Source organism: Cottoperca gobio, unplaced genomic scaffold, assembly GCF_900634415.1.
Source record: "Cottoperca gobio unplaced genomic scaffold, fCotGob3.1 fCotGob3_65arrow_ctg1, whole genome shotgun sequence".
NCBI lineage: Eukaryota > Metazoa > Chordata > Actinopteri > Perciformes > Bovichtidae > Cottoperca > Cottoperca gobio.
The window spans coordinates 2,177-20,000 of record NW_021167061.1 but is presented as its reverse complement, the minus strand read 5'-3'; the positions used below and the strand labels follow the sequence as shown (position 1 = coordinate 20,000).

Genomic DNA, 17,824 nt, shown 5'->3' with positions numbered 1-17,824 from the left:
TCTCTTCAGTTTTCCAGTAATGGTAATATTAACATTTACAGTCATATCTGTCCAAAGCTTTATATTTATATTCTACTTGTTCTTGGCTTGATTAGATTTGGAAGTGAATGTTTCTGTCATGTTCACCTGCAGGCTGCTTCCTTTTCTTCTTTGAGCTCTTCAGGATGAAACCAGTCGCTGTCTCCCCCTGGTGGTGCCACCATCGAACTACACCCAGCATTACCCCAAACAACTTCAGTAAATTCATTAAAAAGAATAAACAGGATTTTAAAAGATGCCCGGGCTGCACTGAACCCTGCAAAAACTTTCCATTACTTAACAAAATATATTATTTGCTTTTGTTTTTTAAAATGTCTGATTTTATGTCATTGTTTTAACATTATAAAGCTTGCTATTATTATTATTATTATTATTATTATTATTATTATTATTATTATTATTATTATTATTATTATTATTATTATTGTCAGTATGAATATATACATATATATTATATACATATATGTGTTATACATTATATATATTATATTTATAAATATAATACATATTATATAATATATATAATAAATATAATACTAATATTTAGATAGAGTAGAGATAGGAGAGAGGATAGATAAGAATAAGAAATAGAGACGGAGACAAAGAGACGAAGGGGGTACATAGGAGTGACGATAGAAACAGAGAGAGAGAGGTAGAGGGAGGAGATAGAGAAGAGAGAGAGAGGAGTAGAGGGAGAGGAGAGAGAGAGGATAGTTATAGATTATTAATATATATATATTATACTATATAATATATATATATTATATTTATAGTATATACATATATTTATAGTATATATATAATATATATATACTATATAATATATATATATATTATATTTATAGTATATATATATAATATATATATATATATACTATATAATATATATGTATTATAATTATATATATTTATATATACTTTTCTCTCCTTTTCATTATTTATTTAAGTATTAATATTTATCCACATTATTAGTATTATTACTATTATTTATATATTTGTTTTCTTACTTATTCATTTATTGATCTCTCCTCCTTCAACATACCTGCACATTTCTCTGGTCAGTTATTCATTTATAACCTTTATTGATCTCCAGAGGGGAAACTGACACATTCACACAAAGATGCACAAAGATGCACAAAGATGCACAAATACTTCTGTATAATATTAAAATCATAACGTCTGTTTCATACGTCTTGTTTGTGTCTAATCAGCGTCGCCACCTGTTCGTCACACTGAGAAAATAAAACAAAATAAAAAAGCTTCATGATGAAAAGATGAACTGTGAACTCAGCAAATTAAATCTATTCTTTTTATTTGTGCACGCATAGAAATCATCTCAGGAAAAGAAGAGGCAAAGAGGCTTTTACAACGAACCTCCCGTCGACTAAAGGAGAAAAACAAACAAGAACAAATAAAGAAATAAAGAAATAAACTAAACAATCAAATAAAATTAAAAGTTTATATCATTTAGAAAAGACAACAAAAAGCAGAAAAAACAATAACGGCAACAAAAAAAGGAAGAAACAATATAAAAGTCTTTCTTTTAATTTAAAGATGAGAAATGAAATGTTGGGAGTGAAATCATAAAACATGTGAATGATATCTGATCTCAGAGCAGTTTATAAATCAGGACACAATAACACTTAACAATAACAATAACACTAATTAACAGATTTAATAAAGTTACAGAATAAAAATCACAAACAAGTTTTAGCAGATTTTTAATTTCTCTCAAATGAAAAATTACTTTTGGTTAAAAACTTCACGCTTTTCTTTCAGGCACTTAAACGAACGTGGAAACTTAAAGTAATAACACTAATTAACAGATTTAAAGTGAACGTGGAAACTTCTTAAACACTTTGAGTTTTTAAGAAGTTTAATCTCACAGTGATGTTTTTCTTAAAAAAGCAAAACTATTTCACAAACTTTAATGTTTCTTATGAGAAAATGTGCAGTTTTAAGATAAATACTTTAACAAAATGAAGCTTTATTAACGAACTGAATATTAAAACAATACGTTGTTTAAGAGGAAAAATGCGTTTTCATATTTAAAACTGGAAAGCTTTAAAAGTTAAGGCCACTGTTTCACATCTTCAGTTCAAAAATGTTTTTTTAAACAAACAAGAAAAAGTAAATAAAGTGTAAAAGAAAAAACAAATGCAATAAAATAAAGATACAAAATAAATCAAGACGATGAAATACTTAAATGTTCACAAAGTAAATCTCATAACTTTTATGAAGTAAATCAGAAATATTGGTTTAAATTATAATTTTCATCACAAAATCTCCTTATTTTAATTTGATTAAATATAAATTACAATCTGGATTGACGAGTTTGAAGGATTTCTTTCCTAAATGTTTATAATCAATAAAAACTTTTATTTTGAAATGACAGATGACTTCTGTATACATAAAATAAATAAAAATAAAATAAAGATACTAAGTCTAAATCTTTGACAAATTGAAGAAACATTTAAGAAATTTAAGTCGTGCAATTTCCACTAACGATCACATGATTTATATTTCGTATTTTGATTTTGGTTTTTGTCATAATTTCATAGCAAATCTCACGTAGTAACGTAGTATTTCATCGTTTAGTTTAAGAAACGTTCTGAAAAACTGTTGTTGAATATTTTCCTTTAAAATGTTAACGTACAATTTGGAATAAGAAATATGACCTTTATTTTGAAATGATGGATATTCCACATATTTAAATATTTATCAGTAAATCACGATTCTTACGTTTTAAATCTTTAATTTTGATTTGTGTCATATGTTTGATTTACTGTCTCATACTAGTCACCTGACAGCTTCACAGAATTATTAAATAACTATAAATGTGTTATTATGAGAGCAGCCTCAGTTAGAATATATATTATAATATATATTATTATAATATATATTATTATAATAATATATATTATAATAATATATATTATAATAATATATATTATTATAATATATATTATAATATATATTATAATATATATTATAATAATATATATTATAATATATATTATAATATATATTATAATAATATATATTATAATATATATTATAATATATATTATTATAAAACAGGTTATGTTGAGAATCTTGAGAAGTTAAATAAATTGTTTTTCAGATAAAATAATTTTGAAGTAGATAACTAGAAAAATAAGTTTTCTTAAAGTAACAAAATACTTAATCTCACTATTTTAAATACTGACGTGATACAAATATTGATTTTAGTTATTTCAGAATAAGTACCTCATTTTATTAAAAAATATAAATATACCTTTATGTCAAGAAATATAAATATAGATATTAAATCTCCCGTGTGTGCTGACAATATTTCCAAACAATCTATTTATGTGAATGATTATTCAGGATAACTGGAGAATTATATTGTTGTCTGATGATTATTTAAAGATAATGTTACTGAGATATTTTAACGGTTAGTTAATTAACAATAACGGCTGCTCGTGTTTAAGAACCTGTAACACAGTACAGTACCATAATAATACTGCAGTATAATAATTATAATACTGCAGTATAATAATTATAATACTGCAGTATTATTATTATATAAAAATACTGCAGTATTATAATAATGCAGTGTAATTATTATTACTATAATATATATATATAATACTGCAGTATTATTATTTAATAATAATAATACTGCAGTATAATAATGCAGTGTAATTATTATTACTATAATATATATATATATATATATATATATATACTGCAGTATTATTATATAATAATACTGCAGTATTATATATATATATATTATAGTAATAATAATTACACTGCATTATTATAATACTGCAGTATAATAATAATAAAAATAATACAGTATTATTATATAATAATACAGTATTATTTAATAATAATAATGCAGTATTATTATATATATATATATATATATATATATTATAGTAATAATAATTACACTGCATTATTATTATTAAATAATACTGTATTATTATTATACTGCAGTATTATTATTATACTGTATTATTATTATTATTATTATACTGCAGTATAATAATAATAATACTGTATTATTATTATAATACTGCAGTATAATAGTAATAATAATAATAATAATAATAATAATACAGTATTATTATTATTATACTGCAGTATTATTATTATACTGTATTATTATTATTATTATTATTATACTGCAGTATAATAATTATAATACTGTATTATTATTATTATTATTATTATTATTATTATACTGCAGTATAATAATAATAACCATCAGCAGGGAGGATGGCGGCGCCGTCTCTCAGGATCCTTTCTGTTTTCCTTCACACCTGCAGATACAAGCAGAGAAGAAGAAACGACATAAAGGAACAAATTGAATTAAAATACAATCTTGTCACAAACTGAGCGCTTGTTGTACAATTCAAACACACGTTTTCATATATTCATATTTTTGCTTGTGAAATCTGTAATTTATCTTTTAATTTCCATTAATGAACATGAAATGTAGCCAATAAAATTAAAAGATTAGTAATAAACAGTTTAAAACTTTAATTGTTTTGTCGTCAAGGAAGTCAAAATAACGTAAAGCTCAATACAGCTGTTGATAAAAATACAGAAATGTCATTCTTTATTTATTTTATATTTTTAATATATCAGTATATGCAGAAACCTTTTAACTCTGTACTTTGAAAATATTCTGGGTATTAATTTACCATAAAGAAATAAAATCAGCTGACTTGCGTCTGTAACAGGTGACAAGGACACGAAATGTCAAATACACCAAAACTAAATAAATATAATTAAAAAGTATATTTTTAGTCAGAGATCACATAAAAGAAAATGGAATATTGTTTACCGCAAAGATAGACTATCGTATTAAAAAATAAAATATATCATATTGAAAATATATATTACTTTGCACTACCTCATATTTGTTATTGTTTTTATTTATACATTTTAATTGTATAAAAAGTATAAAAATGTGCAATGGAAAGGAAAAATAGTATTAAAGAAATAATTCTTAAAAATAATGTTTTTATATAATAAGTTATATTATTATTATTATTATTATTATTATTATTATTCCATATGAAACATGTGAGGTGAGAGATGATTAACATTAACAGGAAGGCTGATTAAGACTCTATCCAGCTGCATTATGGGAGATGTAGTTTTTGGACAAAAGGTTTTCTATAATCTATTTTATGATATTATTTATGATTTTATTTTATTTTCAACTTATTAATATAATTATTATTTTGTCTGTTTTGTTTTTGCTTTAAGCTTCAAGACATATGTTAAGGCATGTTCTTTGTTTTCTTTATTTATAATGTATGAGTTTGAACAAACGACATGTGTGGACTAAATGAGTCAATAAAAAGTAAATAAATATATAAACATTTTTAGTTTTTAATCTCTCACAACAGCAGCTCTATAGCCTCCAGCTCTCTGGACATTTTCAAAAGAAAACTTTTGATTGGACGTATTTTAAACACTATATTCAGAATATTCCCCCGCTGTACGTTGTACGTACATTTTAACCTCCTGGAGTATTCGAGCAAAACAGACACAAACTTTTCTTCCCTGGTTTACTTTAAAAAGAGTAAAATCTTGTGGTCTAACTTTCTTTTGTAGAATATTTTGAAATCCGACAAAGTAAATCAAGATTTAAGACGTGCACGTCCTTCTCACTTAAACGTTTCCACCGACTGCAGTTTGAGAAAAGTTTAGTTTCCTCTAAATATTAAGATAATTAAATATACATTTACATCTGTCTGGATATATTATATATTATTATTATTATTATTATTATTATTATTATTATATATTTATCTCAAAATGAAGAGAAGTCTTCCTGATGAAATTAAATTATTTTACTTTATTCTTAAATATTTCCAGATTTATTTCCCAACACTGACGAAGGTGCAGAACATAAAATACAGAAACAAACTAAATGTGAATTACAGGGAAACATCCTGCGATATATTTACTATAATTTACCTACAAATTAAGACAAACTCCAGAGTCTTTGAGTCCATGTCCTCGTTTATATAAAACTTTACCAAAAGAAGTATTTACAGATTCAGAGGCATTGGTACAAGTCAACAATCAAGTGCAAACTAACAGATCCGTGATCCTTCAGATTCCACACAAACAAAACGTCCAGAGGAAGTTTAGAAAGTAAAAATAAGAAAGATTTCTGCAGGATTTGTTTGCAGTAAATGTTACAGGATGTTTGTTAAACTGCCAGCAGGTGGCGCTGCAGACGGCGAGTCCTGAAAATTAAAATGATTTGTAAAGTTTGGCACAAAAACAAATAAAAAATAAATTCTGTTTTAAATTTCTCAATAGATGAAAAAAAAACCTTAAATCTCCGTGCAACTTATAAAACATTTAATTTAATTAAACTGAAGGATAAGAAATTAAAAATAAATGTATCGGTTAAATCTTAATATTCAGTTTAAATGTTTCGCTGAGCAGATGAACCGACGTTCTTCCTGTTATCGAGAGATGTTCATTATTTCACGTTGTGTTCTCACAATAATGAGAGAAATATGTAATTATATAATTATATATATATATATATATATATATATATATATATATATATATATATATATATATATATATATATATATATATATATATATATATATATATAATATTATATTATATATATATATAATATATGTAATTACTCATTTCTTTGGAGCACATTTGATAATAATTATGTTGCTTTCACGAGAAAACAAAAAGTACTGTCTCCTGAGATAACGAGATAATCTTCTCGTTATAATCATTTCGATATAATTCCCCCGATATCTTGAGATTTATCGTGTCAGACGCTGTTTTCTGGTTTTCTCAGGATAAAAATACATTATTTTCTTCAAGCGTGAACAACCGGGTAACATTTTAGACATTTTTTCTCAGGATATTTATCTCATTATCTCGGGAATTATTTCATTAACTCTCGCAAAAACAGGATTTATCAGGTTGTTATTGATGAGAATTAACTTACGATCCAGATAACAGGAAAATAATATAAAAATGTCCGCACTAAACCTAATTTCTGACCAGAAAAACAAAAAACAAACAAGATATCAAAGTCAGACTTTGTTTACGACGAGGTAATTATCTCTAATTGAGCTGCAGCTCTGATTGGCCGTCACAAAGAGGCGGAGCGACCTGCCGCGTTTCCTCTTCCTCATCTTTCACCACATCCCCGAAATAAATCAACCGATCATCCTTTCATTCCCACATTAAATAAAAACAACTCATATATTAATATATAGTTTTTAAAGTTCCCCAAAAGACAGAAACTGTTTTCTTTTTTACAAAAACAGAAAATAACAAAATGTAAAATAAAGTCTTTGTTCTCTTTTGATCCGAGGAACAAACTGAAGAACTAGATATCTTTTGTACTTTGGGAGAAAAGAAACCCATAATTTAGTATTTTATTTCATCTCCACGTCGACCTGCAGGATCTGAAGAACACGAAGCGCCAACTCTTCGCCGCCGTGACGCCGTTTTCTACAGAAAATGTAATTATTTAGGAATAAACTTCAGTTTGATAAACAACTTAGTTTCTGAGTTCCTCTGAAAGTAAACGCAGATAACGCTGCTGCAACAGAGAAATAAATCTGTAACTATTTTAATAATCTTTGTTTTCAAGCATAAAGCATTTTGACGGTCAGTCGGAGACTTTGGACCATGAGAAACTGTTACTCACTCATTTCTGCTCATCTATAGACTACAAGGTGTTTCAGGGCCGAATCAGGTTCAAATCAATTGAATTTCCAAGATTAAAGTCGTACATTACAAGACAAAGACAAGAACAAATGAGTGATGAGGTCAACATCGCAAAGTGAAGCCATGTGGTTCATTGACAAAAAAAAACACGACTTTAATCTCGGAAATTCATTTAAATATAAATATTTAAATATATATAAATATAAATATATTTAAATATATATATTTATATTTAAATATATATATTTAAATATAAATATATTTAAATATTAATATTTAAATATAAATATATATATTTAAATATATTTAAATATATATATTTATATTTAAATATATATTAAAATATATATATTTAAATATAAATATATTTAAATATTAATATTTAAATATAAATATATATATTTAAATATATATTTAAATACATGTATTTAAATATAAATATATTTAAATATAAATACTTAAATATAAATATATATTTATATTTAAATATAAATATATATATTTAAATATAAATATATATTTAAATATCTGTATTTAAATATATTTAAATATAAATATTGACCTACAATGGCCTGAATACTGCGTCGTACTAAACCCTTAATCAGCAGATCAGGTAATAATGTAGGTGCTGCCTTCAGGGCCCATCATGTCAGGTTATAATGCGCTTTAGAAACATTAATGACGTTGTTGACTACATGTTGTTGGGGTGCTTCCTCCCTCTAACGTGGCAGATTACAAACAGACTCTGGCTGTCGGCTGCTCATCACCTCCTGCAGTGATCTGGAGACAAAAACAACAAAGACTTTCCTCCCAAAGTGAAACATCAACGTAAACAGGAAGCAGCTCGACGGACGAACGCGACTCGCACCGACAGAAAAACATTCAGGACGCCTCTGCAGGACGTCTTCTTCAACAAGACGCCTGCAGCCGGTCAAACATTATTATGATTCATTCATTGATATAAAAGGTGCTCCGATCAACGAGCAGTCCCCTCTCAGCTCCGCTTGTGTCCCTCAAACCAGAATAAAGAAAACGCTCCCGTGTGTTTCTGTATGAAGCTGCAGAGTTCGTAGTTCCAACTGTACACGAACGTTACACCGACACAATCGTATGGCTTCTGTACAGATGAGGAGAAAAGGCACCGAACACAAACGTCTCAACGTGGACGCAGACAGGAAACGACGTTTGAGCTGCGACATGTTTTCACTGAGCAGCTCAACATCAATTCAAACAGTTTGGACTCTTCAAGAGTTTCATTCTTCAGAGGATGATAATAAGTAATAATAAAGTCTTTATGATTCATCCTCTGGTTTCTTTGTTCTGCTGTTGGTCAGAAAACTAAACGTTTGTATCTGGATGAATCTTCCGTTGAGTGAATCGTCTACACTTTTATTCCTTCTGGAGTATTTTCAGAAATGTCATTAATATGTCAGTGAAAGTAATAAACTAATATTTTCCACTTGTTAATCAAAATAAAAGATTCAGAGATCAAGTGATAATGAAAATAATCCTAAAGCTGCTCCGTGAAAACAGACGATCAAACTGCAGATTCTCAACAACATTCATCAATAATCAGCGTAAGGCGTTTCCTCTTTCCGTCAGTTAGTAAAGTAAAGAGTTTTAAGGCAGAGAGGGCGAGACAGGAAACAGACAGACAGACAGGTGGTCAGGGATTCTGAGACGCTGCAGCTCCTTCCTCCTCCTCCTCCTCCTCCTCCTCCTGGAGCAGTTAGTCTGGGATGGGTACGGCAGGGGGAGGAGATGCGACGTCTCCCTGCGCTCTGAGGTGGAGGGGGAGGAGAGAGGACAGGTTAGTGTTTGGGGAGCAGAGCAGCAGGTCCTCCTCATCGAGGAGCTTCAGTTACAGCCGGGAAGCAGTAAAGCGAGTCTCGGCTCTCCTCTGCATCACAAACCAAATGTTTTCAGGTCATCCACTCCTCTGTTCTCCTTTTCATCACGGGGAGGGAGAACAAGGAGGCGAGGAGGTCTTTGTTGGAGAGCCGGAAACAGAAAGTAGAGAAGTGTTTTTTTTAAAAGCAGGAGGAAAATAAAGAGTATTCTCCTCTTCAGTCTTCAGAGGGAGAGGAGGTCAACGCAAGGTTTGGAGACGGTAAGCAGGAGGTAGAGGGAGGAAAGAGGTCAGGAGGAAGTCATGACACATGGGAGAGGGGGAGGTCAGGAGGAAGTCATGACACATGGGAGAGGAGGAGATCAGGAGGAAGTCATGACACATGGGAGAGGGGGAGATCAGGAGGTCAGGAGATCAACAGGCTGCGGTCCAATAGTCTCTTTCCTTCAGGAAGGTTCCTGACGGAGTGAAATGACCCTGAAGTGTCGGCCGTGATATGAGCCGTTAGAATCCTCTAACTGTGAAGGAAAGGAGCCTCAATGCTTCCTTTCTGGTCTCCTCTAGCAAAGGGAACACTGGACCTTCCTTTACCAAGTGCTGTCCCACAATTCCTTGCAGCAGCAACATCTAAAGCGACGCACGTGCACTCTAATTTATTTATTTAAGCTCTTCTTATTAAATTCTTCTTTGGTGTAATTTAGTTGTTAACGTTGCACTGCGATTGTTTTTCTTTTATATGAAGCGTGAAGAGATTTTAAACTGCTACATAAATTAAATTCACTCTTTGAACGCTGAAGGTGCGATTGTGTTTCGCACGGTTTAAATAATAAATATAATAAATAATATTAAAGTGCAGTGAACTCTCCTTCACATCTGACTATTAAACCGCAGCAGGATGTCCTGAAGTCCAGAGCAGGTCGGGGGGGGGGGGGGGGGGGGGTTGTGAGGTATGTAAAAGCTGAGCAGGTCGTGAGGAGAGCGTCAGAGGGCGAGGGAGCTTTGCAGAGCGCAGGAAAGAGAGAGAGAGAGAGAGTCACTTCACCAGCACTGACTTTGGCAGAAACGCCTCCATCTCGGCGCCTCCGTTCGTCCTCGACGACTCCGCAGACACCGAGGAAGACGAGGAGGAGCTCGGCGACGAAGAGCCGCCGGCCGTTTTTGGGAGGCTGTACATGTAGACGGCGCCGATGACGAGCCCCGCCCCCGCCGTGAAGAGCAGGTCCACGTGGAAGCCGAACAGGTAGATGGACATTACCGTGGAGACGATGATGGAGAAGGACGTGGCGAAGCCCTTCAGGATGTTGTCGGCGTACTTCACCACCACGGCCACCAGCAGCCCGCCGAACGCCTGGTTGAAGATGACGCACCACACCATGTCGGTGTAGCCGAACAGGAAGCCGCGCTCGGCCACGGCGGCGCCGTCGTTCCACCAGAGTCCCAGCGTGCCGAGCGCCGAGCCGAAGATCCCCAGCTGCACGTTCCTCACCCAGACGGACGCCGAGCTCCCCTTCAGGATCTTCTCAAAGTACACGCCGGCGAACCCCGACGACAGGCAGCTGATCACCACAGCGACCAAACCAACGCTGTAGTTCTGGTTGGAGCTGTCCGACACCGACGCCTCCTTCTTCCCCTCCTGCTGCACCTGAGAGGGAGCGAGAGACGCACCAATTAAATCAGGAAATACAAAATGTTTGAATATGCTCGTCACAAAACTCATAATATTCATTAAATATTAAACTTTCAGGTAACATCAATAATGTTCCGAATGACGAGCATTAAAACTAAATAAAAAGAAAAACGATCAACTGTGAAAATAAACATTAAATAAATGTGCTGCAGAATCCCGAAGCGGAAGAAGAACTCCGATCTTACAAGTTGTCAGATTAAATCCATCGTGGAGAGAATAGCGTTTTGCACTTGCAGCAACTAAAGTCAAAAGACGACATCGCATCAGGACGAACCTGCACGACGGCGACTCCGGCGAACAGCAGCAGCAGAGAAACCCACTGAACTCTGGACAGAGACTTCCTCAACATCATCACGCTGAACAGAGCGGTGGTGAGGATCTTCAGCTGGTACGTCACCTGAGGGGGAGAGAGACGGAGTGTATCCACTGACAACATGGTGTGTGTGTGTGTGTGTGTGTGTGTGTGTGTGTGTGTGTGTGTGCGTGTGTGTGTGTCACAGCCTGATGTTCGTCCTCCGAGCTCCATTATTGTTAATTAAAAACACATCAGTGATCCTCACTTCACCATGAACACACACTGTACCAGAACACCAAGTGTAGATTAATCCGCCGCTGAAAATAGTCCCCAACGAAAGCTCTATTTCCTCCTGTTCAAATCAAATCTACAGCGAGCAGAAGGTTTTAGGAAATTACTGAGGACTTATAAAAACTATGCATTTGTGTTTTTAAAGATTTACGTCTTCTTGGAGCCGAGAGCCTCAGACAGGAAGTCGGACAGGAAGTCAGACAGGAAGTCAGACAGTATTCAGAGACGGATTAAAAGCCAAGTCTGACCTGGAAGGTGGCAGCTGGCAGGTTGGAGATGGCGATGTACTGCAGGTTGTTCTGCAGAGTGTAGATGAGGGAGGGAACGGCCAGTTTCAGAGTGTCTTTGTACTGAAACACGATGGAGTCGACCAAGAAGAACGCCGTCTCCTTCACATTGACTGCAGAGAGAGAGACGGGCTGTGAATGCAACTTCTCTAATATACTCCAGCGTGTGTTTAACTCTCAGCTCATTTAAATAACTTTTCTAACGATGAGCATTAAAACTAAATAAAAAGAAACCATGAAAATTAAAATCAATAAAAAACAAAGAAAATGTGAAAGACTCACAAATAAAAGTATTATTTTCTGCAGAATCCTGAAGTGTAAGAAGTGCTCTGATCTTTCACTCACAAGTAATGATAGTAATAATAATAATAATAATAATAATAATAATAATAATAAGTAAACGTCCTGCATTCAAAATGTTACTTCAGTAAATGAATTAGCATGAAAATAAGTACCAAAAGTACTCATTATGCAGAATAACATATCATAGGATTATAATTATTGATGCATTAATACAATACATAATTGCGTGTTGTATGTTTATTCTGTCTCCACCGCCGCAGCTCAAATACACCGCCCACATTGATAACTGGCGTTACGAGTGGGCGATATGATTGATATCACGGTACAACCAAAATAAAAGGGATATTCATCTCTAAACATAATTCTACCTCCACGGGAACATATCTTAAGAAAGAAAAATATATTGAACGTGTGTGTGCTAAAACCAAAGTGTGTGTGTGCTAAAACCAAAGCGTGTGTGTTTATCACGCTAACAATACGTGACTCCGCCCACCCTGAACTGCTGTTTATGGTCTCGACTAAACTATATTTGGTGCCACAGTAGATTTTACAATTAAAATGATAAGTTATGAAGCTGGCTGATGTCCTCCGTCATCAACATTAAGTTATATTATGATAGACTGAGAGTCTGTGCGTTTACATGCTCAGGTGATTTTAACGTCCCGTTATAAATCTAAAACATCCTGAACACCCAGGATACATCTCAGACACACGCGTTCTGGTTTAATCAGCCGTGCGCTCCACTCACATCTCTTCTGCAGGAGGATGATGAGCAGAGACGTCAGGACCTTCAGGATCTCTGCCATGACGACGGCCGACGTCGCGAAGAAGCGGTCGCCCGGTAACGTGCGGACGTATCGGATGCTGAGGATGAGCGATGCATTCTGGACCACCAGCACCGCCAGGCTGATGTACTTCAACCTCTTGTTCACTACAGGGAAACATAAAAACACACACGGATTAAACCTCCAGACCCTCAGAGTCCATCTGCCCACCGCCCGTCTGTTTCTACTGAGCGTCTTAAGAGACTTAACGGATGATCCTGATGCTTTAATGTGTTTACTTTGGTTTCTACTTGTTTATTTTAGGGCTGTGCATTGGCAAGAATGTGGCGTAAAACATAATACAGGGTTAGGATTCAATATAAGGATGTAAGCAAGGAGATATGTTGCAATTCAAAAAAATCTAATTTTAGGAAAACTAAAAAACACACGATCATAAAGCATAAAAATCAAGTTTACTTTGTTTATATATTTACAGCACTTTGTAACTTTCGGAAAGGCGAGATTTAATACATAAAGTTATTATATTCGACTAGTTGAAAAGTGTCACTGGATCATTAATGTAACAGGAACATGTAACACACACATTAATGTAACAGGAACATGTAACACACACATTAATGTAACAGGAACATGTAACACACACATTAATGTAACAGGAACATGTAACACACACATTAATGTAACAGGAACATGTAACACACACATTAATGTAACAGGAACATGTAACACACACATTAATGTAACAGGAACATGTAACACACACATTAATGTAACAGGAACATGTAACACACACATTAATGTAACAGGAACATGTAACACACACATTAATGTAACATGAACATGTAACACACACATTAATGTAACAGGAACATGTAACACACACATTAATGTAACAGGAACATGTAACACACACATTAATGTAACAGGAACATGTAACACACACATTAATGCAGCAGGAACATGTAACACACACATTAATGTAACAGGAACATGTAACACACACATTAATGTAACAGGAACATGTAACACACACATTAATGCAACAGGAACATGTAACACACACATTAATGTAACAGGAACATGTAACACACACATTAATGTAACATGAACATGTAACACACACATTAATGTAACAGGAACATGTAACACACACATTAATGTAACAGGAACATGTAACACACACATTAATGTAACAGGAACATGTAACACACACATTAATGTAACAGGAACATGCAACACACACATTAATGTAACAGGAACATGTAACACACACATTAATGTAGCAGGAACATGTAACACACACATTAATGTAACAGGAACATGTAACACACACATTAATGTAACAGGAACATGTAACACACACATTAATGTAACAGGAACATGTAACACACACATTAATGTAGCAGGAACATGTAACACACACATTAATGTAGCAGGAACATGTAACACACACATTAATGTAACAGGAACATGTAACACACACATTAATGTAACAGGAACATGTAACACACACATTAATGTAGCAGGAACATGTAACACACACATTAATGTAACAGGAACATGTAACACACACATTAATGTAACAGGAACATGTAACACACACATTAATGTAACAGGAACATGTAACACACACATTAATGTAACAGGAACATGTAACACACACACATTAATGTAGCAGGAACATGCAACACACACATTAATGTAGCAGGAACATGCAACACACACATTAACACACACATTAATGTAGCAGGAACATGTAACACACACATTAATGTATCAGGAACATGTAACAAACACATTAATGTAACATGAACACGTAACACACACATTAATTCAGCAGGAACATGTAACACACACATTAATGTAGCAGGAACATGTAACACACACATTAATGTAACATGAACATGTAACAGGAACATGTAACACACACATTAATGTAACAGGAACATGTAACACACACATTAATGTAACAGGAACATGTAACACACACATTAATGTAGCAGGAACATGTAACACACACATTAATGCAGCAGCAATATTAATCCAGAAACATTGTAAAACACTGACAGTTCAAAATATAACACATGATTTGCTACCCCCCGAGGATTGTTAATTATTTGACTTAAATATTTTACAGTTCTGGCCGTGTTGAGTGAAGCAGTTATGGTAAAACTGTTAAATAACCAATCTTACATGATGATGATTTTGTTTAATTGGAAACAGAAAAACCCAGCAGCCACTTAACTCTGAAAGATGTGATGAAAAACTTAGTTAGGGAAAAGGAGAATATATTCTATTTGACAGTCAATTCAATGCAAATACTTTAATTTCAATAACATGAACCGATTATCCCTTGTACTAACAAATGTACATAATATACTTACATAAGATGCGTAATTGTCTTTTTGTTTAAACAAATAAACAGGTTAAAAACTAAATTAAAAAAATATATATTTTACTGCACAATGCCTACTTTCACATTTTTTATAGCTTAAATACATTTTGATGATAATACTTGTGTGATTCTACTTAAGTAAGGTTTTGAATGAATGGCTTTTACTTGTAGGGGAGTATTTTTAAAGTGTGGTATTAGTAATTACTGCAGTAAATAATGGGAATGTTCCTTCATACAATAACAAACACAGAATCTTCAGAACATCAAAAGAGAATGAATGAGGATAAACCTGAAGACACAATTACCCAAGAGCCAGGAGGGTGTGTCTGTTTGTAGAAGTAAAGGGTGTGTGTTACCTGCAGAAGTGAGTGAGTCTCTGCAAGTACAAGAACGTGTGTGTGAGTGTGAGTGTGTGTGTGTGTGTGTGTGTTTTCTGAACAAACAAACCCCCACCTAGACCAAACTTCCACGTCACCAGCTCCAGGGTGTCACCCACCAGCCGAAAAAACATTGTGAAATCTGAACATTAACTAGCCATTGGGCCAGTGTTCAAGAAAGTTAAAAATGTGCAGCCGACTGTTTAATTCATAATATAATAATAATAAATAATAATAAGGCTGTTTGTCAGCGTGTTAGCACAAGCTGTGGAGCTCCAGGATCTACAAGGCACAGCAACAACATTAACTGTCACTGAAGACTCAGTCAGCTGCAGAAAAAACTGTTTAACACTAGTAAACAATGAAGTTAGCATAGCCTCCAGCTCAGCTAGCATGCCAATTTAGTGAATTTAAATGAAGATTACGACATTATCTTTATTTACTAAACATCTGAGATGATGTTTAATAATGTCAACATTAGTTGATTAGCATATTATGTAACTTTTCTGAATAATAACCCTAATTAAGTCAGCCAAGTTTAGTTAGTTTAGCTAGTTAGCTAACTAGCATTAACGCTACATCAGATACACTGCAGGAGAAACTTTGTTTATTATTTTAAATTTAATTCAAATTAAATAAATATTAACAAATTATTTCAACAACCCAGTGACCCCAGTTCGGGCGGGCCGTGTGGAGTTAACCCTCCCCTGGTTCTCCCTCCCCGGACTCACCGTCACGTTGACTCTGACCCTGGCTCGCTGCCTTCTCCCCCGCCGCCAGGCTGTAGCTCCCCACGGCCATGCCGCTTCCCTCTACCCGCCGTCCGGTCCGGACCGAGCCTTCACCCCGCTGCCTGCTCGGCTAACGCTATGCTAGCCTCACAGCTAGCCCCCTCTACGGCTCACGGTTTTAAACCCAACCGGTCCGGAGCTCCGTCCTCCGGGTTGTTGTTCGGGTTAAAGCGGGAGGCCGACGGGCTGTCAGATGGATATCAAGCCGGAGCGGAGGTTAGAGAAGCCCGCGGAGGAAGCACCGGGACCACCGGGATGAAAACACTTCGTGGAGGAGCTGAGGTGTTCAGGAAGTGAAGGAACTACAGCTGCGGAGAGAGGACGGGCCGACAGGAGGCATCACTCTGAGGAAGAAACGCTTCCATGTCACTGAATCAGAATCTGGTTTATTGCCAAGTCGGTTTTCACATACAAGGAATTTACTTAAGTGTATAATAGTGCAAACATAAACACAGTAAAATAAAGTAAAATGTAAAATAAGGGTAGATATAAAAAAATATTACAAAAAATAAACATAAATATACATTATACAATAAGAATATGACAAATGTTACTGTGAAAACATACAAAGTGATAGTATTGTGCAGAGAAGTCAGAGGAATGAACAAACGTGTACAGTACGTAAGTGTGAGGAAGGTCACAAATATGTAACGTATACAGTCTATGGGAGGAGATACGAGTACACCCATAATATAATGTATAACAATATAACATTATATAACATAATATATCATAGTACTCTCCCCTGTCTTGTTCACCCTCTACACCTCTGACTTCCAGCACGACTCTGAGCTCTGCCACATGCAGAAATACTCAGATGACTCTGTGATCGTCGGCTGTGTCGGGAATGGACAAGAGGGGGAGTACAGGAGCCTGGTGGAGGACAAGTCAAACCATCTGCAGCTGAACACTTCCAAGACCAAGACCAAGGTGGTGGACTTCCGAAGGATCAGGCCACACCTGCAACCTGTGTCCATCGAGGGGGTCGACG

The 17,824-nt window shown here is 34.1% G+C and overlaps 1 protein-coding gene across 4 annotated transcripts; it reads right to left on the bottom strand.

Moving 5' to 3' along the window:
- Positions 1-4,229: 4,229 nt before the first annotated feature.
- On the bottom strand, positions 4,230-17,430 carry slc35a2 (solute carrier family 35 member 2). Of its 4 annotated transcripts, none has more exons than XM_029428315.1 (6): positions 16,774-17,292; positions 13,234-13,416; positions 12,144-12,295; positions 11,584-11,706; positions 10,675-11,264; positions 4,230-4,352 (listed from the first exon to the last, which is right to left on the bottom strand). In XM_029428315.1, exons 1-6 carry the CDS (start codon positions 16,841-16,843, stop codon positions 4,325-4,327), a joined length of 1,146 nt encoding a protein of 381 aa, XP_029284175.1. In that variant the 5' UTR covers positions 16,844-17,292; the 3' UTR covers positions 4,230-4,324. The 4 variants fall into 4 exon arrangements, with proteins under 4 accessions (XP_029284175.1, XP_029284176.1, XP_029284173.1 ...); XM_029428316.1 differs by having other exon boundaries at positions 4,310-4,352; positions 10,665-11,264; positions 16,774-17,291; XM_029428313.1 differs by lacking the exon at positions 4,230-4,352 and adding an exon at positions 8,312-9,554 and having other exon boundaries at positions 10,665-11,264; positions 16,774-17,430.
- Between the last annotated feature and the right edge of the window lie 394 nt (positions 17,431-17,824).

Coding starts and splice junctions, on each gene's coding strand:
- slc35a2 (XM_029428313.1), bottom strand. CDS start 16,843: ATGGCCGTGGGGAGCTACAGCCTGGCGGCGGGGGAGAAGGCAGCGAGC. Junction 11,265..11,583: donor CCGGAGTCGCCGTCGTGCAG/GTTCGTCCTGAT, acceptor GCTCCCTCTCAG/GTGCAGCAGGAGGGGAAGAA. Junction 9,555..10,664: donor TTCTGCCAAAGTCAGTGCTG/GTGAAGTGACTC, acceptor CCTCCACCTCAG/AGCGCAGGGAGACGTCGCAT.